The 26851-nt window shown below is 45.8% G+C and overlaps 1 protein-coding gene across 1 annotated transcript in view; it reads right to left on the bottom strand.

The window, feature by feature from the left end:
* Window positions 1-314: 314 nt before the first annotated feature.
* The window catches only part of ENDOD1 (endonuclease domain containing 1), a 36135-nt gene continuing 9598 nt past the window's right edge, over window positions 315-26851 (bottom strand). The window contains exon 2 of the mRNA XM_081100142.1: window positions 315-4490. Coding sequence (XP_080956268.1) covers window positions 3288-4490 — 1203 coding nt within the window. The 3' untranslated portion in view covers window positions 315-3287. The remainder of the gene's footprint in view (window positions 4491-26851) is intronic.

The raw sequence follows: 26851 nt of genomic DNA, 5'->3' as shown, positions 1-26851 counted from the left end.
TGTGATTCAGATCAGTGAAGCTATATGCCTTCGGTGCTTATTTATGAAGGACGAATCACAAACACTTCATATCCCAAATAGCTTTCAGAAAAACAACACTGAGATGCAGTTCTAAGCCTATTTCACTGATCTAACCTTCTCTCTGTTTCCCCACGTAGAATTCAAAATTAGGGTGGGGAGGGCACAAAGCCAATGTAAGTGGAAACTGTTTGAGTGGATCAAGAAATGGAAAAAAATAAAAATCGCAGATAATCCCCAAACCTCATTTCAACCATTAGAATTCTCCCCCTTCAGACATTTCACACAATGGCCAATGAGTTGTCAACAATTACTTTATTGAGCATTGCAAGGTGCGCAGCATTGTACATAGCTTGAAAATGTCAAATTGGCTTTTGTCACAGCCTCTCTAAAGGCGGCACGGATTTCCATGGTTCCGTGGTCTTTCCTCCCGCGCCCCAGGGCCCGGCTGCTAGTACCTTTGCTGTAGCACTTACCATGCAGTTGTACCAGGTGGTCTCCCTACTAGATCTTTTAACTCCTCAAAGATGTGATCCATGTAGTGTTTATCTCTGCAACCTTGATGTTCAAATACATATTGGATAGGTGAATGAATGACTGAATGAATGACCAGCGCTTCACTCTGATTCCTCCTCCAAACTCCCTGGTCTGAATCTAAGTGGAAGTGTTAATGCCGAGTGAGAAACCAACATTCAAAAGGCACAATGGAAAAGGAGTGTCCACAAGTGTGGCTAGTCCACACGCCAGAAAATCAGCTCCCTCAGAATGAACAGGTGGCTGACTTCCCCAAGGGCCTGAGAACGTAACAGAGCCACGGAAAAATCTCCAAGCCAGAGATGGGGTTTATCAACCCAAACTCCCACCTCAAAACCCAAAGTAGCTGGTTGGGAGCAGACCAGCAGTCCAGCCACGTGCTGGGTCCCTGTGCCCGTGAGCCAGAGGCACACTCATCGCTAGTGTTCCAGGGCAGAGTCTCAGCCACCCAAACGTAAGAATATTTTTGCTTTATTATCCCTTCACAAATTTAAAAAAAAAAGCCATGCAAGAATAAATAAATAAGACATTAAACAAGCCATGAAACAGAAGACACTTCCAAATGGCCCTCAAGAAACAGTGTGGATGCCCTGTTCCTTGCATGGTGCCAAGGGGCTCAAGCTGCCATGGATGCCCTCTTGGGCCTTTCAGTTTGCAAATATGTACTATGAAGGAACACAGAGCCTGTGGGAGGCGGTAAGCATGATGTTGTGCATGGATGGCCAATAGTGTCACCACATAGGCATGTCCAACTGATTAGTCTGTTTGATGGATGATGGAGAAAACTCTGCCATAGTCCAGGGAGGCAGATGAATAGTACCACACACACCACATATCTGACATCCCAGCTGTGATGGGACATGTGCAAAAGATCGTGGTTCCTGATACGCCATCAGGTAGCCGTGAAACTGAAGGCAAGCCTGTTTGTTACCTCCCTGTGCCTCAGGCTCCTCGTCAAATGAAGGTTTGGCCAGACTATCTCTCTGGTCACGTCTAAGATTCTCTTTCTTTCATCCAGCAGGATTCTTGACCCATTAGTAGCCTCATCCTTCCCTGTACCTTCACACTGCTGAGATGAAGAGCAGCACAATCACGGGTGTTAATGCTCACAAACAGAAGTGTTGGTGAAACACTGCTTAAGAGTCTTAAATTGAGTTCATAGCTCCCTATCGTGGACCAGTCCGGGGTCATACTCCCCAACCTTGCATCACAAATTGATCAGGATGCCAGCTGGCTAGCTGCTCTTCTACTTTGGGTCGAATTCAATGATTTTCCTGCAAAATGTAACTCACTACACTCACGTTTCTCATCCACCAACCCGGTACAAATAGTTGACCCATCCTTTCCTCCTTGTTGTCTTTCTGGACCCCAGGTTTCTGCATCTGACTTTCAGATGAATGGCGGCCTGTGCCCCCCAGACCAGTATTTTACACTTGACTTTTTTTTTTTATTTACCTCACAGCAACTCTTTAGAACACTTAGAAAAATCCGGACCATTCATTCTCAGCTGTGAAAGGCAGAGCAAAGTTTGGGAGATTCTGCTTCCTCTTCTTACCATTTTCAGTGCAATATTTAAAATGACAAGTGTTTGATCAAAACACTGGGGATTAGCTCTCAGATCCATTTGCATTAATGGAAGCGTGATGTTTTCTAGCCTCAAACACACTATAAAAATAATTGTCTAAGAGAGAATTCTTAATCAAGTTTATACATATGTAAACTTTCCAGACGGCTAGAATAGTTTTTGTTCGGTAGCTCTTTTCTATACATTTATACCAAAACAATCATTTAAGGACAGAAGTCAATGTGTTTTACTGTGTTGGGTATTTGCTTGATGTATAAGAAAGACTGATCTAGTATGTTGCAGAATTTGAATTTCCATAGTAGCTTAACATGTAGGTCTTTGAGCTCAATCTTGTCAGCCAGATATTGAATATATTTCAAATTAGTCCAAGCTTGGCTAGGGATGTCCTGGGACCTACAGCACTTACTCAGAGCTGGGCTCTGACCCTGGTGCCCTCTTCTTTATACCCAAGAAGACTGTCCTACACTGTTCAAGGGGCAAATCATCTTTGCCCTTGCATTCAAAGTTTGTTATGCCCCTTTTGGCATAAAATGTTTATCGTTACATAAAAGAAAAATTCAGCAAAATTTAACTCTGGAGAAAAAAAAAATCTTAAAGGTCCTTGGAAGCCACAGAAAGCTAAGGGATATAGCAGACTCTATACCCTAAGAAAGCTATTTCACCAGGGAAGCATGCCCGCACCTCACCAAGGTCGGCTGAGTTGAGGAGAAATAGAAGCGAAAGACACATTGGCCAAGAATATTTATACCAGTTTTGCCTTGAGTCTCAGAGGAACAAGACTTCTTTCTCATCCTCTCAGAAACCCTTGGGTTTAAAGTTGTCCTCTTTCTAATTTTCCCCTAGAATTTTAATGAACACCAGAATGTCTCAGCTGGTCATCTGTATCAGAGTAAATAAAGGTTATGGTTTAAAAGTTTGCTCATTTCATACCAGATGACCTACACGTAGTCCTACCCTGAACATTTCTCTAGGGTCAAGTCTAAAGTGCACCATCTTCCTTTGCAAAAGCATACAGACATCTCCATGAAAGGCCAAAATTAATGATAGTTGAGAATGAACAAAGACCCATTGTACAAAATATTCCAGCCTTCTCTATTAAAAAAAAAAAAATCAAATTTACTGTGACTGGCCACTATTCGTTTTTTGAGTTCTATAACTCCCCAGAATTTTCAAAAGTAACCTTGTAGCCAATTCGCTTGAAAACGCTAAAGACAACCTGAAATAGGCCACCCATGGTGCCAAAAGCAGTGTCAAAGAGCAGAGAGATGGCGCCACCGAGGCCCACTGCAATGTCCTTGCACACAATGGGAATGGCGCCCATGGTGTACACAGGGAAAGTGGCCACATCCACAAGGACGCGGACAGGGATGCCCAGAATGCGGCAAACCACCTTCAGCAGACAACAAAGGATCCGGAGAATGGCCCTGATGATTTTGACTATGACTTTGAGTACCTTCCAGGGAATGCTTGCCAACTCTTCCCCAATGGCCAAGAAGTACGAGACAGCGGCTGAACCCAGGTGGTAAAGGCAACTTTCTACGCCATTAATCACCTGCTTGGCGACATACCACAGGACATACACAGTGTTCTTCAGGATGCCTACCACCAGGTGGCAAATTAATTGGGAAAGCTTGAGGAACGGGGTAGCGATGAAGCCCACGAGGTTCCCCAGGAAACTACTCCTTTCCTCGGGGGCCTCTGGAGGCTCCAGAGCAGACCTCTTGCTCCTGGTGGAGGGGAGGGCACTAGTGGTTTCTTTAGATTGCACCATCCGCTCTTCATCCTGGACTTGGTTAACCACTTCCAGGATTTTTTTCATTTTCTCCGTGTCCTGTTCTGTTTCACCACAGTTGTTCTGGAACAACTGAGGGTTAGACGGCAGCAGTTTCTCCAGTTCTTTCACCATCACATCCTCTATGACATCACCGTCCGTGGTGTGCTTGACAAAGCCCATGGCCCAGCCTCCTCCGGGGACAGCGCAGCAGGCTGCCAGCCAAACAAACTTAGGGATGGTCACCTTGTCTTTGACTTTGACATCTGAGGGCACGGCGCCTGTGATGATGTATAGGTCGTTCCCACCTCCACACTGTGGGGTCAGGGCCCGGTCCATGAGGCTGTTCAGATTCATGTACCACCGTTCCTGGAAGGTCTGGGTCATCGGAGCCGCATTTGTGAGAGTGAATGTGGCCATGTGCAAGTCACTGCTGAGGGAGAAGGGGTACAGCTGTCCTCTCTGATAATCAGAATCCAGGTAATCTGTAGTCAAGGCTTGCTTGCTTCCCAGACTGTCCACCGTGGGGATGGCGTCAGCCTCATTAGTCACCTCCTCAAGGTTGCTGTTGGGATCATCGATCTGAAAGAGGAGAGGGAGTGTTCAGATGCATCCGTGGTCTTGAATCATTCTGCCAAGACTCTAACACAGGGGTGGGGAACCTTTTTTCTGCCAAGGGCCATTTGGATATTTGTAACATCATTCTTGGGCCAGACAAAATGATCAACTTAAATATTAGCCTGCCATATTTGGCCAAACATTTAATTAACTCACCCCTAATGCCTTGGCAGGGCCAGACCAAATGATTTCATAGGCCTTATACAGCCCAAGGATGGACGTTTCCCCACCCCTGCAAGTCTAACAGGAGTCCCTATTACACTTCCTTCACTTGGGTTTGGAAGGGCTTGGCTTCTGGTGCATGTACACTTCATTCATTCTAACATCCCCCAATGCTGATCATCTTTCAAACACGGTTTCCTATATTACTCTGTGTATCCTCCACTCCTGTTCTGCAGTAATACCCTATCTCTCTTTCTCTTACACACACACACACACACACACACCATCATGTCATGCTTTTTTAATCTGCTGTGGTTTGATGAATTTCATAGCTCTTTTCTGGAATATTTTTCCATGAGATTCAACTTGATTGTGAAAATAAAAGCAAGGGGAAAGTAGATCTTAATCGGCCCATAAAAATCAGAACTGTGATTCAGATAATCAGCCACCAATGTTGTCTGCAATGTAATGAACACATCCTTAATGAATGTTTACATACTTTGGGATATATGAAAAAAATCAACTTCAATCACAGCATCTAAATCAAATGAGGGAAAATATATCGCTTATCATCAGTTATTAGATATTTAGGCTAAACTAAAATTATAATTTGACCAACTGCTGTTTGAACTTAATCTCCCCATGACATTTACTGTTATTAACAATTACTTTTCAGTCTAGGTCAATCTAGATATGTACCAATAATCCTACTTTTGCCCCGCACTGTGTGTGTGTGTGTGTGTAACCTTGGTTTTGTTTTTCTTTTTAAATTCAGTGTATAATATATACTTTCACTTTACCAATCTGCAAGGGCAAAAGGAAAGAGCTCAGGACTGACCCATGACTCTGTTTTTACCTCTCAAACTGGATTGTCAATTCCTTGATATCAGGGACCCTGTATATTCCCCACTGGACCCAACCAAGGACTGACACACATTAGAATCTCAAGGTACTAATCCTTCTCTATGCCCTGAGATAGTCATCATGGCAGACAGGCATAATAGGAAGTAGAACCAACACACATTTTCAAAAAACAAAGAAAGTTAAATAAACATTGTTATATCAGAGAAATATCTCAAAGCCATTCAAAAGCATCTGTAATTATGATGAATTTGTAATGATGGGGAAATATATGCTATAATGTTGAAAGAAAAAGAGAATATAAAATTTAGTAAATACAAATTTTTAAGTTTAAAAATAGGCAAGAAATACTGGGAGGAAACACAAGAAAATGTCCATAATGGTTGTTTGATTCCTGGGGATGCTAGTGATTTTTCCTCCTCTACTTTCTTGTTTTTCTCCCTATACCTCTCCTACTGACATCAATCCACAAATTCTTTATAGTGTTACTTTCAAGAGGAAGCAAACAAGAAACGAATTAAAATAAGTAAATTCTTGCCCAGTGTGGCTCAGTGGTTGAGCAATGACCTATGAACCTGGAGATCACAGTTCTATTCCCGGTCAGAGCACATGCCCAGAGTTTCAGGCTTGATCCTGGATGGGGGCATGCAGAAGACAGCCGATGATTCTCTCTCATCATTGATGTTTCTTTCTTTCTCTCTTCCTTTCCCTTCCTCTCCAAAATCAATAAAAAAATATTTATTTTTTTAAGTAAGTAAATTCTTAATAACTGATTTCCTAGAGTTAGTGCTACTAAACCCATCACTACCCCAAGGGGATCAAGGCCACGTGAATTGTCTTGTACCTCTTGTCGGGAGGAAAACCAATAATGTGTTTCTTCAGTTCTGCAATGGCAAATGTGGGCATATTCATGGGAGTATGTTTAGGGTTAGCAAGGGCAATGGATGAGCAAATTGATGTGAAGGCAGCAATATTTACTGATGTCTAATGGATTACTCCACAGCCTCAGCCTTCAAGGCTGTTCCAGTCTTCCCCCAGTCCTAGAATCAGCAATGTTCTCCACTCCGACCAGATCCTCAGAGGACAGAGAAAAATAGCTCAGTGATTTGTAAAGCTTCTGCTGCTGTTCTCCTATGGCTGAAAGATATACCACATGGACATATCAGCCTCATTCCTAAATCATGAAATCAAGATATGGCAGAGCCAAGATTGTGGAGTCTTGGGTGTAAGGTCAGGGATTTCCAGACGCATGTGTTTCCATGGTTACTAGGCATTCTGTCTGCATGTAGCCTACAACTTCTTGATCCTCTCAAGGGAAAGTCTGGAGCTGGTTTTTTAATTGCTCCTGGGACAGAGCATAGGCAGCAAGCAGGTGTGTTGTCAGCCTGAGGGCCATCCGGGGATGAAACAGTGCTTACAGGGGTGGATGGCAGGCCTGGAACATGCGCAGAGAAGAGAGGCTCTTGGATGAGAAAGGAGAGGGAGCTAGAGAGAGAGAGAGAAAAGGGGAGGGATAAAAGATAGGGGGAAGATAAGGAGGAAGGGAGGGAGGGAAGGAGGGAGGGAGGGAGGGAGGGAGGGAGGGAGGGAGAGGGAGACAACACAATATCCTCTTTTAGGCAGAAACCAAAACTGAGGGTTTTGACTTGTTCCCAAATTTTAGAACATGGCCTTCCAGTTGCCAAGGTCAAAGGAGATTTAGCTGGTTGCTTCTGCATCCTCTCAGGCCACTTGGGTTCATGGGGCTTCAAATTTCTGCTATGGTTGTGCACCTGGCAACCAGGTTAAGCCTTTTCTACTCTGACTTCATAGGTACAAAAGAAATGGGCCAGGAGGCACCAAGGTAGCTGAGAAGGCCAGGGCTTAATTAATGCTACAATAGGCTCTGTGCACCTCCCTGCCCTGGGCCCCCTTAGGCAAAGGAGTAACTAAACTAGATGCTGTGGATGCGAGTGCAGAAGAGAGCACATCTTCCCTCCCCTTTCCTTGCTTTTGCAGATCCCCATCTCTATGGTCACTATATGATCTCCAAATTCGGTTCTATGGCTTGATGACAAGATACAATATAATGTTTGAAATCAAGGTAGAAGGCCTGTATACTATACCTATATGGTGATGGGGTGTGAGGGTCAGGGACTAATATGGTTTAAACTACTAAATAATTGTTTTCAACATAGCGCTATATGGAAGGCATTTTTAAAAATATACTTTTATTGATTTCAGAGAGGAAAGGAGAGGGAGAGAGAGAAACATCAATGATGAGAGAGAATCATTGATCAGCTGCCTCCTGCACACTGCCTTCTGAGGATTGAGGCCACAATCCCGGCATGTGTCCTGAGCGGGAATGGAACCTTGACCTCCTAGTTCATAGGTTGATGCTCAAACAGTGAGCCACACTGGCCTGACTGGAAGGTAATTTTACCTTATTTTATGGACGGGGAAACTAAAACACAGAAAGATGATGTAAGTTTTCAGTCACCCAATATTTAGCAGGAACAGGATTTGAACTGAGATCAGTCTTTTTATACCTAAAGCATATAGCCTTTATTACTAAGCCATACTTTCCCCACCTTCATGGACTGTTATACCAGTTTTCTGTCACCGAGTAGGAAAAAATGCTGCACTGTCTGCAATCTACTTTTCTCTCTGTGCCATGGAATAACTGAAGCTCCTCAAAGTTGCAGGGAAAGAAGCTGATATCTGAGCCCCCGGTGCTGCAGCCCCGGACTGAAGAGAGAATGGCGAGGAAGGGAAAAGGGCACACCTCCAGGCTGGCTTTCATGCCACCCTGTTGCCTTTGCCCAGGTCACATGGCAGCTGAGCCATTAGCTTCCGAGTCTAGTGTGGCAGCACAGGCAGAGGGCAGCTGGCCAGAGCAGTTTCCAGATTCCTATTACCCTTAGAAACTGGTCAGCGGTCTGGCCCACAGAGTTCCTATCAGCTCCTCACTTGGCTACTCCTTTTTGTCCCCCCTCTACACCAGTAGGGGTAGCAGAGAACAGCAAACACAGCAAAAGTTTCTGGAGAAAAACTGTAAAATCAGTCCCCTCACCATAACCTCCTCTGCTCCCACTGCACAGAAAGGATTTCAACAGTTAGGAAAGGGATCTGTATAGCAAGCATGTCAAACCCGCGGCCCACAACGAATATTTTTGTGGCCCAGCCAATGTAACGGTATGCAAGAAACATTTTAATAAAAATTTTGTAACTTAATTTTTACAATATCCTGTTACACATAATTATTAATAACAAACTACAACGTTCACTAATGACTGATTACTATAACCATGTTGCATTCATTTCCCTTATGGTATTTGCCTTATGTGCAGGCGCACCATTTCTCTCCACTAATACTAGCAGCGAATGTTTTAGCAGCTGATTGCCACGTCATTAGTCTTGGACTGACTTGTTGGGTGTGCGCAAGCGAAATATTTCACTTTTGGAGAACAAGAAAAATAGGTTTATTTGCATTACGCTTATTAATTTGTGCAGTTATTCAGTGTCTGGTAAGTTAACGTTCAAGAAAAAATATTAATTTTTATTAAAATGTTTTATTATTTTATGTTAATGATTACTCATTTATTTCAGCCTTTTGTATTCAGCATGTCTCTATTGAAATAAACCTACATTTCTATGAAAATTGAAGCTTTTCTTTTTTTGTGGCCCACATAAGCTTAAACCTTGTTTATTTGGCCCATGTTAGCCTTTAAGTTTGACATGCTTGGGCTACTGGCACTGTCATCTGGATAAACTGAAAGGCTTAACTGAATATGGACTATGTTCCTTAAGACTTTCTATTTTCAATGAACAAAGACTTGTTGGTGTTGCCTCCTATATGGATGGTTCATTGGAAGGATAAAATTACATAGAAACCAAGAGAAGCTGAACCAACAGGCTCCCAAAGAACCAGACCTGCGGAATAGCTTGGCAATGCTGGAACCAGAAATGGGTTCCAGGCAGCTCTAGGGAATTTTGGCAGCAAGAGTCTGTAGCTGAGACTAATTCGGTGTTAATGGTTGTCATCATTCAGCCACACTTGACCTGTCAGACTTTTTCTATCTCTCTCTCCTGGCTTCTTCATCTACTTCTTTCTGCATAGCTCTTTTCTACACTGTGGCCCCTGTGAACTTATGGTCTCTGTTCAATCATCACTTCAGTTTGCACATGGATTATCATGGCCTCCCTGGCCACTGATTCTACCATTTACCTTTAATCTTAGCTACTTCTGTTACTTAGTAAGTTCCTACTTCAAATGCTCAAGAGACAGAATCTGAGTTATCCAGCTCAACTTTTCATATCAGGCCATGACAAGACAAGCCTAGAGAATGCCATCCTTGAGTTAAATGCTCACCCCTGCCCAATCAGCTGTGGCTGGGTGCTGGAGAAGAGGTCCATGGAAGTGTCAGGCATTCTAGGTTTGGCTTATCTAGTCATAACTTTAGTTTAACACACTAATGTAGATAAATGAGTGTGAATAATACTAAACAAAGTTAAAACAAGAAATAAAAAAATAGATAAATGTCCCAAGGTTTATCTAATCCAGAATTAATCTCTGACAAAAATAACAAAGGGTGTCTTATCAGATGACATATTGACCTTTCAAAAACCCTTTATTCTCTCCTTTGAGGATCTAATTAGCTACACCTCAAACCTTTGCGTTTTACATCCTTTCTCATATTTTATATCTCATTAACTCTCCATGTTGTATTCTAGGTGAGTTCCTCTGATATATTTTCCAATTCACTAGATCTCTCTTTAGCTATATCTAGTCTACTTGTTTGTTGAGGTGTCTTTCTTTTTGCATCTTAATGACTGTTTTTCTTTTCTAACATTTCTATTTAGTTCTATTTCAAATTTTCCTTGATTATTTTCTCTTGTAAAATTCTTTTTTATCTGTCAATAATTTGGACATACGTATCTTAAATTCACAGTTCGATTCCTGGTCAGGATACATGCCCAGGTTGTGAGCTCCATCCCCAGTGTGGGGCATGCAGGAGGTAGCCAATCGATGATTCTCTCCCATCATTGATGTTTCTATCTCTCTCTCCCTCTCCCTCTCTGAAATCAATTTTTTAAAATTAAAATAAAAAAGCACATTCTCAGGTGAAGATCTTTTAAAAATTAGATATTACATTACAAAGTCACTTCACCATATCATTTGTAAACATACTAATTTCCAGGGCCTAACTGACTTCCACTAAGAGAAATGCCCCTTATGATTCCTACTTCTTGTCTTAAAACCAGTTTTTAACCTATGACGAGACTTTCTTCAGATCCCAAGATGACTAATGTTTTATTACCATTTGTTAAAGAATCATCTGAAAATCTAAAAAAAAAATCACTATAACAGCTTCCGACCATGCTTATTTATTCCACAACCAAGAGCGTCTTGGTAGGCTCTCACTTTCTGAAGGAATGATAAAGTGTGTGTGTAACAAAATACTTAATGCACGTATGGGAAACTGTATGAAAAGTGGTACATGTATGTGATTTTTAAAATCTAAAATATTATTTGCTACAGTGTCATGTAAAGGGCATATGTATTTTCCATGCTGTCTGCAGACATAGTTTAATGATCTGGTTATTGCAATTACAGTAAATTACTGACAACACCACTTCCTAAAGACAAAAAATGCACCTATGATGTAAGAGGTAATTTCAGACTACGGTTTCTGGGCTACACTTGCCCTTTTGTGTGCACCACTAATCTTATTCTTCGGTTTCCCAGCAGAATCTCTGAAGTAGGGGTAGGTACAAAGATCTCACTGTGTAATCCTCCTCCCTGCTGACCTAGTCCCCCTGGGCTGCCAGGGTAATTTGATATCGTTCCTGTGTTTCATGGAAACTTTTTCTTCCTAATCACAACATGTTAAGTAGGTTTTAGAAGAATGAGCTCCCCCCTCCACCAGCATCCTGCCCCATAAATAATCTTATAATAAATTCCTTCCAAATTTAGTACCAAGAAAAAATAGTTTCTCCCAACGACTTGGTCTGTTTCCTTCCACCAGACATTAAAAGCTATTTAAACCCATGGGATTTCTCTTTTGCTTTGGAATTAAATAAAAGAAGACTTTCAAATTTCCTGCTAGGATGCATGTAAAAAAAAAAATAGACTGGTAGAAAATTTAAAAAGAGTACTGGAGGGGAAATATTCACCCATTCAACAATATTTATTACTTTATTATAATATATAATATTTATAAGCATAAATTTTTGTGACTAGTGCTGTGGGAGGAAGCATCAGGATTGGTAATAATAATCCTATATAATAAAGAGCGAATATGCTAATTAGACCGAACAGCAGAACGACCATCCGGACGACCTTCTGGATGACCGTCTGGATGAAGCCGGGGCTGTGAGGGCCAAACCCCTTGCATGAATTTTGTGCACTGGGCCTCTAGTAAATAATATTAATTAACAACAACATTTATTGAGCACTTTATGCCAGGCATTCTGAGAACTTTATTTTTGTTGTTGTTGTTGTTGTTAGTCCTCACCAGAGGATATTTTAGAGAGTGGAAAGGAGGGGGAGAGACAAACATCGATGTGAGAGAGACACATGGGTTAATTGCCTCACACACACACCTGACCAGGGCCAGGGATCGAGCCTGCTACCCAGGTACGTGCCCTTGACCAGAAACAAACTCTTCAGTCTGCAGGCAGTGCTCTATCCACTGAGCCAAACTGGCTAGGGCCTGAGAACTTTACATGCATTAAATCAGTCAGTGGCTGTGCTAAGTATTTCAAACTCACAAAACTAGGTACTATTATTCAACCTGTTGACAGATGAAGAAACTGAGTCACATCAAGATTAAGTAACTTGCTAAGGTCACACGGTTCGGGAGTAGTAGCATCAGGGCATGAACTGAGGAGGTCCAGCCTCCAGCTACTGTTTTGCATGCTTTCTAGGCCTCAAAATAGGCCTTCACATCAAGAAACTCGCCATCTATTTAGGAAAACAAGACATAGATACAGACAGAGTTACACTGGAAATCGAGGAAAAACAACAGCGTAATGCAGTTTATGTTAAATGCCAAATAAATGGTGTAAAGAAAAAAGAACAATCAAATTTCAGAGGGAGGAAGGGCAGCATGAGTCCAGCCAAGGAAGACTTCTTGGAGGTGAAGCTGAGATGGGATTAGGAGGATGTGCAAGGCTTCGATAAATTTAGAGAAATGGAAGGTCAGTAAGGCTTAACAATACTTCTCGGCAAAGGCCTGAGGCAGAGACAAGCAGCCTGTGAAAACAGGACTGTGTAAGGAAAGAGCAAGGTTTACTGGAAAGGATAGTAGGGGACCAGTTTCTAAATGACCTGATATACAGATTACTAATCGTAGACTAATTGTAACTACCACTTTGTGAGGGCTGTTCCAGGCGCCAGGATAAGTGCTTTACATAAAGTATCTTCTTTCATCCTTACAGGATCTCTATTACTGTCCTTTACAGAAGGAAAAGCTAAGGCTCAGACACTGAGCAGGGTGCCCTGTGTCACACTGTCAGCGAGGGCCGGTGAGGTCACAAGCCCGCGCAGTCCGACTTCAGCAGCTATCACACACTCCGCTCTGCTGTGCACAGTGGCAACTCCCTGGCCGTTTCTAAGGACCAGCGTATCACTAGGGATGTGTCATTCCAGGAGGGTTCACCTGGCTGCTCTGGGCAGGAAAGCCTGGACCACAAAGGCAGGCGAGGGAATGGAAAAGGAAGGACACGTGCAAGATTCCGGAAGGAAGAAGCTCAAGATGTGAGCGCTGATGTGGAAAGGCCGGTGGAAACTAGAAGATGATGTCAAGGGCCAGAGCTGAGGTCACCAGGAAACGAGGGGCAGGGTAGGAAAAGTAAACAGGCCGACCTTTCAATGAGACTCAACGCACAGGCAGAAGTATCGTATAGCGGCCGGAGATTCAGAACGGGAGCTTGGGAGCAGAAGCGAGGTTGGAACTACAGACGAGCAGGTAGCCAGGGAGGCATATGAACAACAAAGAGTCAACGTGCTCTCATGCTTTCTGTGGTCAGGCACTGTGGCGGGAGACTCACATAAGAGATGCACTGCAGTGCAGGGCACCCTGTGGTTCCCAGAATAATCAGAAGTATATAAAGGAGTGTTTTCATTTTCATTGCTGTCAATTTATGTTGAATGGGCCCCAGGAAAATATGACCAGCATTTCATATACATGATTTCGTGGATATTATTATTTAGGACAAGACTACATTGGTTTTCCAGGAAGTTGATTTAAAAACAATAGAAAGGCCAATTTCAAACCAACAGCAATAGACATGTACTCAGATACAGCAAAATGACAGAGCAGGTTTGCAAATGACTCCAACAGCATTGCTGCCTCCCACTGACTCCCCACCAAACCCTACCCGGTAGGCATTGTTATCAGCTTACACACGGGAAAATGAAAACTCAGACAAGTGACATGCACAAGGTCATCCAATAAATGAGTGTCAGAGCCGCGGCTTATGCTCAGCTTCTTAGACTCCAAAGCTCCTCACGTGAGCCATCAGCAGCCCCTGCCCTGGATGAGAGAGGCACGGGCGGCCACTCTGGAGGACAGGAGGGGGAGGAGAGAGGCTGGAAGGCCAGGCGGAGCTGTGGGAGAATCAACAGTCTGGGGTCACGTCCAAAAAGAGGAGAAGAGCCCAGCCCGCCTGGCTCAGTGGCTGAGTGAAGGCAGTCAATCGATGAGTCTCTTTCATCAGGGCACATTCCCAGATTTTGGGGTCGATCCCGGGGGGTGAGGGTATCAGAAGGCAGTCAATCGATGAGTCTCTTTCATCATTGATGTTTCTATGTCTCCCTCTCCCTTCCTCTCTGAAATCAATATATATACATATATATATTTTAAAAAAGGGAGAAAGCTTCGGCTAAGGGAGAATCACCAGTGTGGCACCTGCCTCAGAGAGGCAAGGGAAGAGGGAGACAAAGACCAAGGCCTTCCATGATTAAAGAATCCTCGGTGAGACAACAAAGGGCCATTTCCACAGAGGGCTCTGGAAGGAAGACAGGCGTGGAAATGACTGTGTGTGGGCGAGAGGAGGCTGCAGAAACTGGCCTCTTGTTATAGGTAAAGGCGGGAGACCAACAGGACCTTAGCTGAGAAGCAGGAATTACAGGGATCAGCGAAGACTGTCTTCTAGCCCCCAATGCACGCACAGCCCCAGGCAGAGGGGGCACTGGGAGGACGGGGCCACTTGGGTCTCTGTACCAGGGAGCGGCCCAAGGGGACGATGAGAAGGTGACAGTCTAGAGCAGCAGTGAGCCACTGAGCAGAGCCTGGTCCCTGCGGGTGTCTGAGCTGTGAAATCCATGCAAACCTCAGGGACCACAGTGGCCCAGTGAACTGTCACTGAGGAGGTAGGAGGAGCTGCTTGTTGGAGGTGACAGTGATTGTACGACACAAGCATAGGGCTGCAGCCCCTGTCAGCCATCCCCTGCCCACCCCGCACTCTCTCCTCTGCTCCACTTCTGTCCGCCTCCCTATCTCCCCTCAACTCCTCCAGGGACAGTCACACTGACGGCACAAGCTTTCTGTGAAACAGATCAGAGACATGACAGGCGTGGAGGAGTCCCCTTACCTCCCTTCCCAGCATCAAGCCTGCACAAGTGTTTCCATGTGACCAACCCCACAGGCCCAGGAGAGTGGGAACTCAGCAGGGGTCCCCGCTAAGACCTCCAAGGCCAGTCAGGGGTTGCACGTGGAGCCAGGGAGTGGGGCAGCCCTGAGCAGGGGTGGAGGGTCACAGAATGTTCCAGAACACACAGGAGCAGAGGAGGTTTTACAGAGGGCTGGGTGGGGAAGACAGGAATAGGGAGAAGCTTACCATTAGTTACCAAAGAGCAGTAACAGTGGACCCGACGGGGTTTAAAAGTCAAGAAGAGTTACCAGGGGAACCTGTGTGTCGGAGATCAGGTTCCTGTGCATTTGCTCCTTCCATTTTACAGACTGTGTGTACCTCAGGCATTGGGATCATCTTTCTCTCTCTCTTTTTTTAAATATATATTGTATTGATTTTTTACAGAGAGGAAGGAGAGGGATAGAGAGCTAGAAACATCGATGAGAGAGAAACATCGATCAGCTGCCTCCTGCACACCTCCTACTGGGGATGTGCCCGCAACCAAGGTACATGCCCTTGACTGGAATCGAACCTGAGACCTTTCAGTCCACAGGCCAAAGCTCTATCCATTGAGCCAAACCGGTCAGGGCTCTCTCTCTCTCTCTCTCTCTCTCTCATGCTTTTATTGATTTTAGAGAGAGAGGAAGGGAGAGGGAGAGAGAGATAGAAACATCAATGATGAGAGATAATCATTGATTGGCTGCCTCCTGCACGCCCCACACTAGGGATGGAGCTGCAACCTGGGCATGTGCCCTGACTGGGAATCAAACCGTGACCTCCTGGTTCATAGACCGAGGCTCAACTATTGGCCAGATCACCTCTTGTACTTCCGTCTGCCTAAATCACATGTGGTAGGTTCTTGGTAGGCGTTTGCTGATTGCTAAGCTGTGACCGCAGCAGTGACAAAGGGGAGGAGATTCGGAGAAGGCCAGAGAGGGTGCCTGGGGGACTCAGGGCAGCTTTGAGTCCTCAGGGCAGCGGTGGTCAGCTTCTCTGCTGTAAGTGGGGACATGGTGGGCAGAGCGTACGAAGAACAGGGATGGTGTGCCAGCCTCCGGAGGTCACTGTGCCAGGGAATTCACAAGAAAGAAAGAAAGGCCCCACAAAGACCCAGCAGGATTAATGGGGCCGGCCAGCTCTGCTGAGACCAGGGTTGCAGTTTGGTATTTAATTTACCCACAACAATGACTGGTAGTCCCGGGACAGGTGCAGAGGACAAACTTGTCACCGCAAAGAGCTGAAGTGCCTGGCCTCAGCGTCCAGGTGGGCAAGGGAAGGGGTTGCAGGTGACAGCTAATGGCACTGCTAGTGCAAAGAGACTGAGCGGGTGCAAGTGCAGGTGAGACGCGAGACAGGCTCAGGGGACGTGGGGAGGGGGAGGCTGGAGAGGAGTGGCAGGTCAGCAGCTGGCAGGTGGAGGGGCCAGGTGTGACCCTGCTGCTGAGGGGCGGCTGAGTGTGGACACCAAAGGCAGGCTGACCACCAACGTGGGGAGAAGTCTGCCAGGCAGAGAAACTACATTTGTCCACCTGTCTGTCCCCCTGAATGAAGGATCAGATCGGGGCCAGTACCTATTATCTCTGCTCCCTGTACCTGTATGATGGCCCTCAACCAGGAAGTACTTGTTGAATGATCCCATTTGACCTCCACAACAATCTCCTGATGCACATCTCATTTCCTCTGGTGTGCAGATGTGCAAAGACAGAAAGGCTCCACAGGGAATGAGCTGGGCTGTCCTCTAGACCTGCTCCAGGACCTGCCCCAGGAAAAGGTGGTCATCAAGAAAAACCATCAAAATGCTTATGAAACTGCAATGATTCAGGAAGGGCGGCGTTTCCTTCCCTGGAGAATCTTAGGCTGAGGCTAGACAAGCATATGCAGGATGATTCAGACCAGATCCTGACATCAGGAGACAACCTAGTGAACTCCTGTAACCCTGCGGGAGAGAGAAGCTATGTGCCTTGGGGTCTGTTTTATTTTCAACAAGAGTTAAATAATCAGATGAGCCGAACAGTGGATGTTCCAATTTTGTTCCTGTTCACAGTTTTCTGAACTACGATCCACACAGGAACATTACAGAGATGCTATCTTCCACTGCCCACCACCTTACAAGACACGGGGAGAGTAGCTGATAATCAGATCATCAGACAATCCTAGCAGGGCTGGAGCTGGATGGTGCAAACAGGCCCTCTGCACAGAGGCACGCATTAGAATGAGCTAGATCCGAGGCCTTGGGTGAGTCCTAAGAGAATCCACTCACCACAGAAAACACCCAGCACCAGGGAAGAGCCGCCTTTCCGAAAAGCAGCGGGAGGCCGCTGGGGCCACAGAGCGGGGGAAGGACATTGTGAGGAATAAACCAGGAGACCTTGGAGCTCTCAGAGAAGGGATAAACAGAGTTCTGACCCACCCATTTAAGAAAAAAATAAATCCTCCCTGCTTGGCATCCAAAATATTCCTTATCCTCTTGAGGATAGAAATGGCTATAGAAGAATTAGAAGGATTTTTTCTTTTTCTAAAGAGAAGTGCAGGCTTCTTCCCTTTCCCAACCAGCCCTTCAGCACTCAGGCGGACCCTGCCCGCCACCGCCCCCCCCCCTCCCACCCCCTCGCCCCGTGAATCAGCTTCCCTCTGGGCCCCCAGGCCACTCGCACCTCCTGCCTTTGGGAGAACGGGCACTGCAGCTCTCCTTGGGATGTTCACGCCTTAGGTCAGTGGTTCTCAATCTTCCTAATACCTCGACCCTTTAATACAGTTCTTCATGTTGTGGTGACCCCCAACCATAAAATTATTTTCGTTGCTACTTCATAACTGTAATTTTGCTACTGTAAACAATATGTAATTATATATGTGTTTTCCGATGGTCTTAGGCGACCCCTGTGAAAGGGTCGTTCGACCCCCAAAGGGATCGTGACCCACAGGTTGAGAACTGCTCGCTGCCTTAGGTCTCAGCAAGTTGGGTGAACCGCAGAGATGCAAAGACGAATGGCTGGGTCCTCCTACGTTGGAAGATGATGGAACAGGAGAGAGAATGAAAGCCCATTTATTCCATTTCCATTTCAGACTGTTGTGGGCTTGTTTTTTTTTTTCTTGAAAATTAAAAAAATAAATAAAAGGGGGTGGAGGGATTAAAAAAATGCACCAAACCTACACTAGCAATACAAGGGAAGCTGGAAGGAGGGCAGTGGGCAGCCTTGAGGCCAACACCCTCCCATGAGACACCTCAGACTGCTCTTCTCACACAAAGCTCCAAGTTTCCAACTCCTGGGAGCCTCAGAGAGGTGCGGGCTCCTTTAAGGCCTTTGCAGACCTGCGGCACCTTCTCAGGTTACATCATCCCTGGTCTTCTCTGGTTTCCTTCCTCCTTACTCACTGAGGCCTCCACTTTCTTTTTCCACTCTGGACGCTACTTTCTTTTCCAGCGCAATTACTCTCAGCCTTGAACTGCGTGGGGCAGAACTCAGAAAAGCCGGTTGGTTCAGTGGGGCTGTCTCCATTTCTCATTTTTTCCACCTTCGGAGTTCAGACAAGCGTAGAGGTTCTTCGACCTGGCTGCCCATCAGAATCACCTGGAAGCTTAAAAACAAAAATACCTCCGGGCCTTACCTCGGACCAGTTAAGTCAGAACCTCTGGGGTAGGAGCAGGGCTGGGAATCAGGATGTTTTTAAAGTTCTCCAGATGATTCTAAATTAAGAACCGGCTGGGCTAGATCTTTATCAGATTTTTATTTATCGTTCTGCTGGAGTTCGGCCCCTGCCTAGACAGCCACTAGAAGGAATCAGTTATGTGTCCTTAAACAAGGTCTATTCACTAGGTTTGGAGTGGGGTTCAGAAATGCATTTTCAACTCCACCCCCCAAGTGATACTGATGCAGGGGGTCCAGGAACCCCACACTGAAAAACAAATGTGCAAATCATCTTTGATAGTACCCCAGCTGGGCTTAGTTTAGTCAAACGATCCATATTTTGTGAGAGGTATTATCCCCAAATTGCAAGTGCTGTGATAATGATAATGGAGAGAACAAAATATAGAGCCAACTGGGTCCTCCATCTATCAGAGCAGCTAGTATTCTGATCATAAAAGTGTAAACATGGATTTCCTGCCTTATTCTCATGTGGTATGAAAAGTCTATTTTTGGCTATTTATACTCTTTTGAGAGTATCTCACTACTCTAACATCTTCAATAACATCCTGGTTAATGATCAACTGGCATGTAAATGGGGTCCCCCCCACACTCTCCCCACCTCTTCTCTCAAATATTCCTTCATCTTCAACAAAACAGGCCAATGCCTGTCCCAACCATGTCAGTTACATGGCTATAATGTAAATGCTTCCCTGCTTCTCGCTGTACTGCCACCCACGTCATCAGCGGCTGGGGATGCCTTCACCATTCCTCTCTGCTGCTTGCATTCTACTTGGATGCCAAGGCTGGGCCTCAACCTCACAGCTCTTGTGCTGGGCAGTCTCCTTTGGCCTCCCAGATCCATTCTCCACTCTTCTCTGCCCTCCCTCCTCTGTATCCCAGGAGGGTGACTTTGAGGGACCACATGGTCTGAGCTCTCTTGCCCTCTGGCTTCTAACTGGAATAGCCAACAAGAGGGTGGGAAGAAGAGGTCAGAGTACTTATTCCCTTGCTCTCTCCCCATCTGGTTGCTGCAGTTCTGGCTCTGGCTGAGTTTCTCTGGCGTCATGGCTCCCACCAGGCTTCCCCTCACCGCACAGACCAGGGATAGCGACAGCTTCGTGTGATGGCTAGGCCCTAGGTGCTTCACCATATCTTGCTGACTCCCTTAATTCTCTAGAAATCATTTTTTCATTCAATTCTGTTGATCCAACTCTTTGAGAGTTCCATCTATTTCCTGCCAGGATACAGCTACAGTGAGATCTTTCCCAAGAACCCAACTCACCCAATCCTGAGAGGTCAGTCACAGCTGCCTCAGGGCATGGGTAGCAAGGATTACGTGCATGGACGGTACACAGAAAGGGTCCCTCAAGTAGTCTAATCTGGCTGCCCACTCTGGGCTCTCCCAGCCAACCGCCAGGTATACCAGCCCCTGTCAATCAATGTGCCAGTCAACTTTTACTTCTGACTTAACTGAGCAGTTCTGACACTACTTCTGAAAGAGCAGCACTTGTTACTGCATGACCCTCCCTAAGCACTCCTTGCCTTGCCAGTCACAACCAAGGGACAGCCAATCCAGCCAGCAACCAACCAGATGACTCTCTCAGGTTTTCTATCTAAGAAACTCAGCGACTGACAAGTCAGGGTGTGAGAGTTGCTCGATGCAGTTTAGGGTTGACGGCCAGGATGGTACATGAGAAAGCAGGCAGAAGACAGAAGGTGATGCTCTCACCGGTTTGGCTCAGCGGATAGAGCGTTGGCCTGCGGACTCAAGGGTCCGGGGTTCGATTCCAGTCAAGGGCACATGCCTGGGTTGCAGGCTCAGTCCCCAGTAGGGGGAGTGCAGGAGGCAGCCAACCAATGATTCCCTCTCATCATTGATGTTTCTCTCTCTCTCTTCCTTCCCTTCCTCTCTGAAATCAATAAAAATACGTTAAATTAAAAAATAAAAATAAAAAAGACAGAGGGTGGGAGAAGGACCCTAGAGACTAAGTGGGACCATTTGGTTTGTAGACGATTCCCAGCTCTGGCTCCTCTGAGGCCTTTCTGTATCTGTTCCTGTGCCTGTTCCTACACTGCCCTGCCCTTCACCCGAATAAGGTTGGGTAAGCTTATGATTCATGCACCAACAAGCCTGAAACAACAGTCCTGTTCTTATGAGAACTCACTAAGCCCGCTGTGGGAATTGGGGCAGGGACCTTGTAGGCATGGAACCTTCTAGACACCTGGATTAAATCTCGGAACAAATGAAGATACAAGGCTGACGTGGTCCAAGAAGTCTGGGTAAAGATCAGAGGGATGCCCCATGGGACAGAGAGAAAGAACTTCTACCACATTCAGAGAATGTATCAGGGGAAAAAAGTAACATAGAGAATAGTTCAGGAGCAACTGAACGTAGAGAAAAAGCTGAGACCAATCACAGGGAAGGTGGCAATGGAGCAGGAACGGGGACTTTTGTTGTTCTGACAAGGCTAAGGGGTTTTGTTAGAGAAAAGCCAGGATCACAAAAGTCTTCAGAGCTGGCTCTGGGACCCTTCTTTTTGCTAAAGGTGGGCACAACATTGGCAAAGCACCGGATGTACTACATCTGTCGCTTGGTGAGGCCTTTTTCTTCTCCTATTTGGCCACTGAGGGAGTCTGACCTCTCTCTTTCCCAGATGGACCAAGGACCCATTTCAGAAATAATATAGGGTCAGACCTAGAAGCCTGGTAACCTTCATTCTGGTGACCTCCAAGGCAGGTATAGCAAAGGTTACTTGTTTACTCAACATACTTAATGAATTTGTATTGTGTGCTCAGACACAATGCAGAGTGCCTCTTGAACACTCTGCCATACTGTATCGTCCTAACTCCTCTGCAGAATAGGGACAATCTATTAGCTCCACACCACAGATGGGGAACTAAGCACCACGGGATTCAGTAATATTTCCAAGGTCACACAGCTGGTTAAGTGACAGAGCTGGGACGCAACCCCATGTTGCCTCTCTACAAAACCCATTTCTTAACCTCTCTGTTTCTGTCTTTGCCCCTTCAGAGCTAATAGTCTAAGGAGAGAGAGGTAAGTAAACCACTCCTGGTCATGATCTGCCTTCCCAAGTAAGAAACAGGACACCCACCGTCAGGGGCGGGGCCTTGCTCCAGGACCACGTCTTAGATTCTATTTCTTGGCTTAGTCCTGAGAACTCAATAAATGGTTTTGCTGCTGATGATAATGACAATATTGATAAGAGTATCAATCAGCACCTAGACGTCTGACTACTCATCCTTTGCTATGCTAACTGTCTAGACCTGCTGATCAGGAATGAATAAATGAATGAACAGATAATAAACAGGGGCAGCTTGTTCTTGTCACTGAAGATCCCTGTAATTCTATGTCTACCTCTTAAACCCAATTTATTAATAGAAAAGAGAACACATTTATGATAAACTCTTGTCTCTGATTTGTTATGACCACATTTATTATGTAAATGAATGAGAGGAAACACGCGGGCACTGGCCTGTGTCCGGACTGGAGGAACAGAATGGTACCCAATATTAACAGCAGCAAAAGCAACAGCAGTAACAAACCTAGTCAGTGAGCTACCTGGGCACGGAACTGCAGCCTGCGAGACACCACTGTCATCTCGATTATGGACTCACCTCTACCTGAAAACTGGGAAGGGCTCCTAGCCTGTCTCCACACAAGATTACACCTATACAGACCGCCTTTTTCCAAAATTTACCCTTCGCTATAAAGATTACTATAGGAGCGGGCTGGAGGGGGTCAGTGCGGGGGAAAGGGAGGACACAAGTAATACTTTCAACAATAAAGATTTAAAAAAAAAAGATCACTTGAGAAGGGGCCTTAGCCCTCAGACCCTTTTCCATAGCATAATAACTCTCTCTATAGGAAATGGTTTCTTTGCTTCCAACCTAAACCCTTCATAAGTGTTAAAGTTTATATCTTCTTAAGCAAAAAAGAGACAGCATCTGCTCCATGTTGTGCAGCAAATTTCGTTTGAGGCTGAAAGGGCGAGGACTACGCCCTCCATCTTGCCCCAGGGTAAGGGCTACACCCTCCATCTTGCCCCAGGGTAAGGGCTACCCCCTCCATCTTGCCCCAGGGTAAGGGCTACACCCTCCATCTTGCCCCAGGGTAAGGGCTACACCCTCCATCTTGCCCCAGGGTAAGGGCTACACCCTCCATCTTGCCCCAGGGTAAGGGCTACGCCCTCCATCTTACCTTGGCCATGTGCTTGGCAAGGCTTCTTCCCAGAAGCCCAAGCCTCTGCTAGCCACACCCAGGACTTCTTTAAACTAACCAATGACAATCAAGGGAAGTCGCCATAGATATGACCACATCCTGTGTAACGAGACACCGACTTGCGCCTGGCCAATCGGCAGGGCCAACAGTCCTTTCTCCTCCCCTTACTCCAACCCCCCTATAAAACCCCTCTCCACACAGAGTTCTCTCTCTCTGCCACTTGGCTTGCCATTGTGTTGGTGAGTGTGGTTGGAGAGCTGAACTAGTTCGAATAAAGACTCTTTGCTTTTGCATCGGACTCGGCTGGCTCCCTGGTGGGCTTTTGGGGATCTTGAAATCTGGGCATAACAGAGGCTAGTAAGTCTGCCCTCAGACAAAATCATTTCCATTTCTTAACTTTTCTCCTGGGTGTTTGGAATGTGGCTCCTCTTCAAGTTCCTCTAAACATGGACTACACAACAGCAGGGCTTGGAATTGGAAATCGAACACCAGATTAGAAACGAGGCACCTGTTGGCCCTGCCTCTTACTGGCCTTGTGACTTTGGGCAGACAGTGACTGCCTGGCCTCTGTCTCCTGTAAGAGGAAAAGAAGACCTCTGCTCAGGAGCACAGGAAGGGGAAAGGAGGCGGGATGATCTCAAGCCACCCATGAGCAATATGTGATACAAACTTGAAAGAAAATGTGATGAACTGGACTTTGCATTCGAGATCCCTAGGTCTTCTATTTCTAAATGAAATAAACTCTCCGACTCCATGGGTGTGTTGGTTGTTTCTGAGCTTGTTATATGTGGCTGCACAGAGTCCAAAGGCGTGTGCTGAAACTTGTTGACTAGAATAAAGGGTATGCAAACATATATGTGTCTCTGAATGATGGAAATTCCTGGAATGTTAGCACACACATACACACACACTCATAAACGATCTGTAAGAAGTTAGATCTTTTTCTTTATATACTTCCAAAATACTCAAAATATTTTTTATCATAAGCGTACATTACTTGTATAATCCAAAAAAACCTAAATGTTATAAATAATGACAACCGCAACCACATCAAAAAGGTTAGTTGAAAATTATAGGTCTAGATCTAGGGCTGCCATGCCATAATAGGAATAGGATGATACAGCCTTCAAATTCCCCAGTCACTGTTCAATCCATATTTGCTCAGTGCTCAACACTAAACATTAACCACTTACTACGCGATGGCATCATGTGAGACCAGGGGCTGGCAAAACCACAGCCGGTGAGCCAAATCCAACCCACCACCTGTTTTCACAGGGGTCCCTCGGAGCACAGCCACACTTATTCGTTTATGTGTTGTCTGTGGCTGTTTCTGTGCTCAAACAGCCCAGCTGAATAGTTACAACAGAGACCATGTGGCCTGCAAAGCCTAAAATATGTACTATTTGGCCCTTTAGAGAAAAAGTTTATTGGCCCCTGAGTTAGACAACGAGGGTTCAATAGGGAGCAACAAGAGCCCTGGGCCCTGCCCTCATGGTCCTTGGAGTCTAGTTGGGTGGAAGTCAATTAGTCACACAAATAAATGTATAATTGCAACATGCTAGCAACAAAAAGGTATGTTTGGTGCTGCCAGAGAGTGTTCCCAGTGGTTGACCTGGTTGGGAATACCATGGAAGACAATAAAACAAAAACAAAAATAGCAGGTACAAAGTCCTTATGATGGAAATTTAAACCAAAAAAGAAAATTTTTTTTTAAACAAACTCAGAAATAAGCCAAAGTGGCTAGAGGTAAAAGCCTGACAAGGTCTGTGACACCAGATAAGGCAAGGAGGGGGAAGGGAGGCAGAGCAGGAAGGACTCCGGAGACCACGATAAGGGCTTATCTTTATCTGAAGGAAAGTGGGGAGTCTCCAAGCGTTTCCAGTGAGACTGTTGGGAGACATTGATGGGATTAGTGCTTGGAGAGGATTTCTCTGGCTCCCAGTGGAGAAAGGCTAGGGGAGACCCAGAGGCTAACCAGGCAGGAAGCTCTTTTGCAGAGAGGGCTGGATGAAGATGATGGGAGCTGGGACCTCAGAATGCAGATGGTAGGGGTTGCAGGGGTGAAGTCCGTCCAGCTGAGGTGCAGAAGCAAGGTCATCAATCATGCCAAACGGACCACTCAGACGTGAAGGAATTGTCCGATGTTATCATAGGTACCAGGGTTCAGATGTGGTAGAGACAGCCAAGAATGAGGAAAGGCCTTTCATGACTCATAAACTCTGCTTTCCTTCCCCCACGTCTCCGTGTGTCCTGATGATGGGGGAAAAGAGACATTTTGGGGGGCTAGCAATCTGAATCTAGTCACTGCTCCTTTAATTGTCTGGTCCTGCAAGACCTGTTTACTCCCACTTTAGAGAGGCCTTCCCCAGACAAAGTTATCAGTGCTGGTGCCAGGCCAGGCCTTTGGTTGAGGTCTCAAAGCCCCAGCACATAGGGCTCTTTAAGAACTTGCAAAGGGAACCGGAAAACCCCATATTTGGGAGACAAAGGACTGAAAAAAGTATAAAAAGGGAAAGCTTCCTCCATGCTTTTTGCACAGAATTTGAAAGACATTTTTCTCTGGGCCCGTGCATAATAATAATAAAGTGTAACTCCATTTCTCTAAATGTTGCTTGGTTTTTCTCCAGTATTCTGTAACACTGAGACCATGGTGGATGCCCAATCTTTCAGAAACATAAATAGTGGCCATTTCCTCACAAGGTCCCTGTTCAATCATGCATCGTGGTCAGTTGGTTCAACAAAGTGATGTGTGTGGGTCAACTTCTGCACTAAGAAGTTATAAACACTAAGATAATGGCCAGGAGATTTCCTGAAACCAACATTGCCATCTCCCAAACACGTAGCAAAGGCTCATTTACCATGCTGGGTGGAAGCCAGGTGACCTGGGACTATGACAGATGTCAGTGTTGTAGGCAGTTAGACAGACAGAAACAGAGCAAGAACGATGGGCCAGGTACAGAAGGTCATCAGGGTGGAAATTTCCAGGTGCTTAACAATGGACAATCAATTGCAGGGTGGGAACTCTCCCCAGGGTAACTTTCCCTCCCCTAGCATATTGCTGATCAGCTGATCATTCGGTTTGGACCCCCTCCCTGGCCTTTCCTCCAAAGAGATAACATCTAGGCCCCAGTTGTATTTCAGTTCCAGGCCCAGATAAGCAACAAAACCTGCCACAGGTGACATCAGGACCAGCTGCATTGAATACTGACCCCCATCAATCAAACAGTGGAGATCACAACCCTGAAAGCACACACTTGGAAAACTACTGAATATTCTATTGAGATCTTCCCTGGGACCTCCCCTAAAATCTATACCCCTAAAACCCTTAGGGCAGAGGACCTCCTGGGAGCAAGCTACTGCCTTTCCTCCCCTCCCCCTGGCGAGTTACCATTAGCTTCCTCACTCCCAAGCTCCAAGGGCCCTTCCTTTACCTCTGGAATTTGTTTGCTAAGCCCATTTCTTCCAGGAATTGCTTTATCTAACTGTAATTTACCCAATACATGTTCTCTTACAGTTGGGTCTTGCTCTGAATTCTTTCCCAGCCAGAACCCAAGCTCCAAGGTTCTGAACCTGGGTTTGGTCTGACCCCACTGGTCAGACACCTGGTGCTACTCCCACCGCCTCCAACATAAGGACTCGCACAGGGGAGGGACTTCGGGTTGCTACCAGTCATAAAGGGAAAGGGAATGTCCGCACTTTCAGGAGGCCGGGAGGTCTGAGTGGGAGCAAAGGCCCTCTTCTGGCCCAAAGTGGGGCTTCCTTCTTTACTGGGCTAAGTTTCAGAATGTGCTGTCAGCTGACTTAACTTCCCTGGGGAC

This window comes from Myotis nattereri, assembly GCF_964212035.1.
Source record: "Myotis nattereri genome assembly, chromosome: 9".
NCBI classification, from domain to species: Eukaryota; Metazoa; Chordata; class Mammalia; order Chiroptera; family Vespertilionidae; genus Myotis; species Myotis nattereri.
Note: the sequence above shows the minus strand (reverse complement) of the source record. Positions and strands in the feature narration are given on the sequence as shown.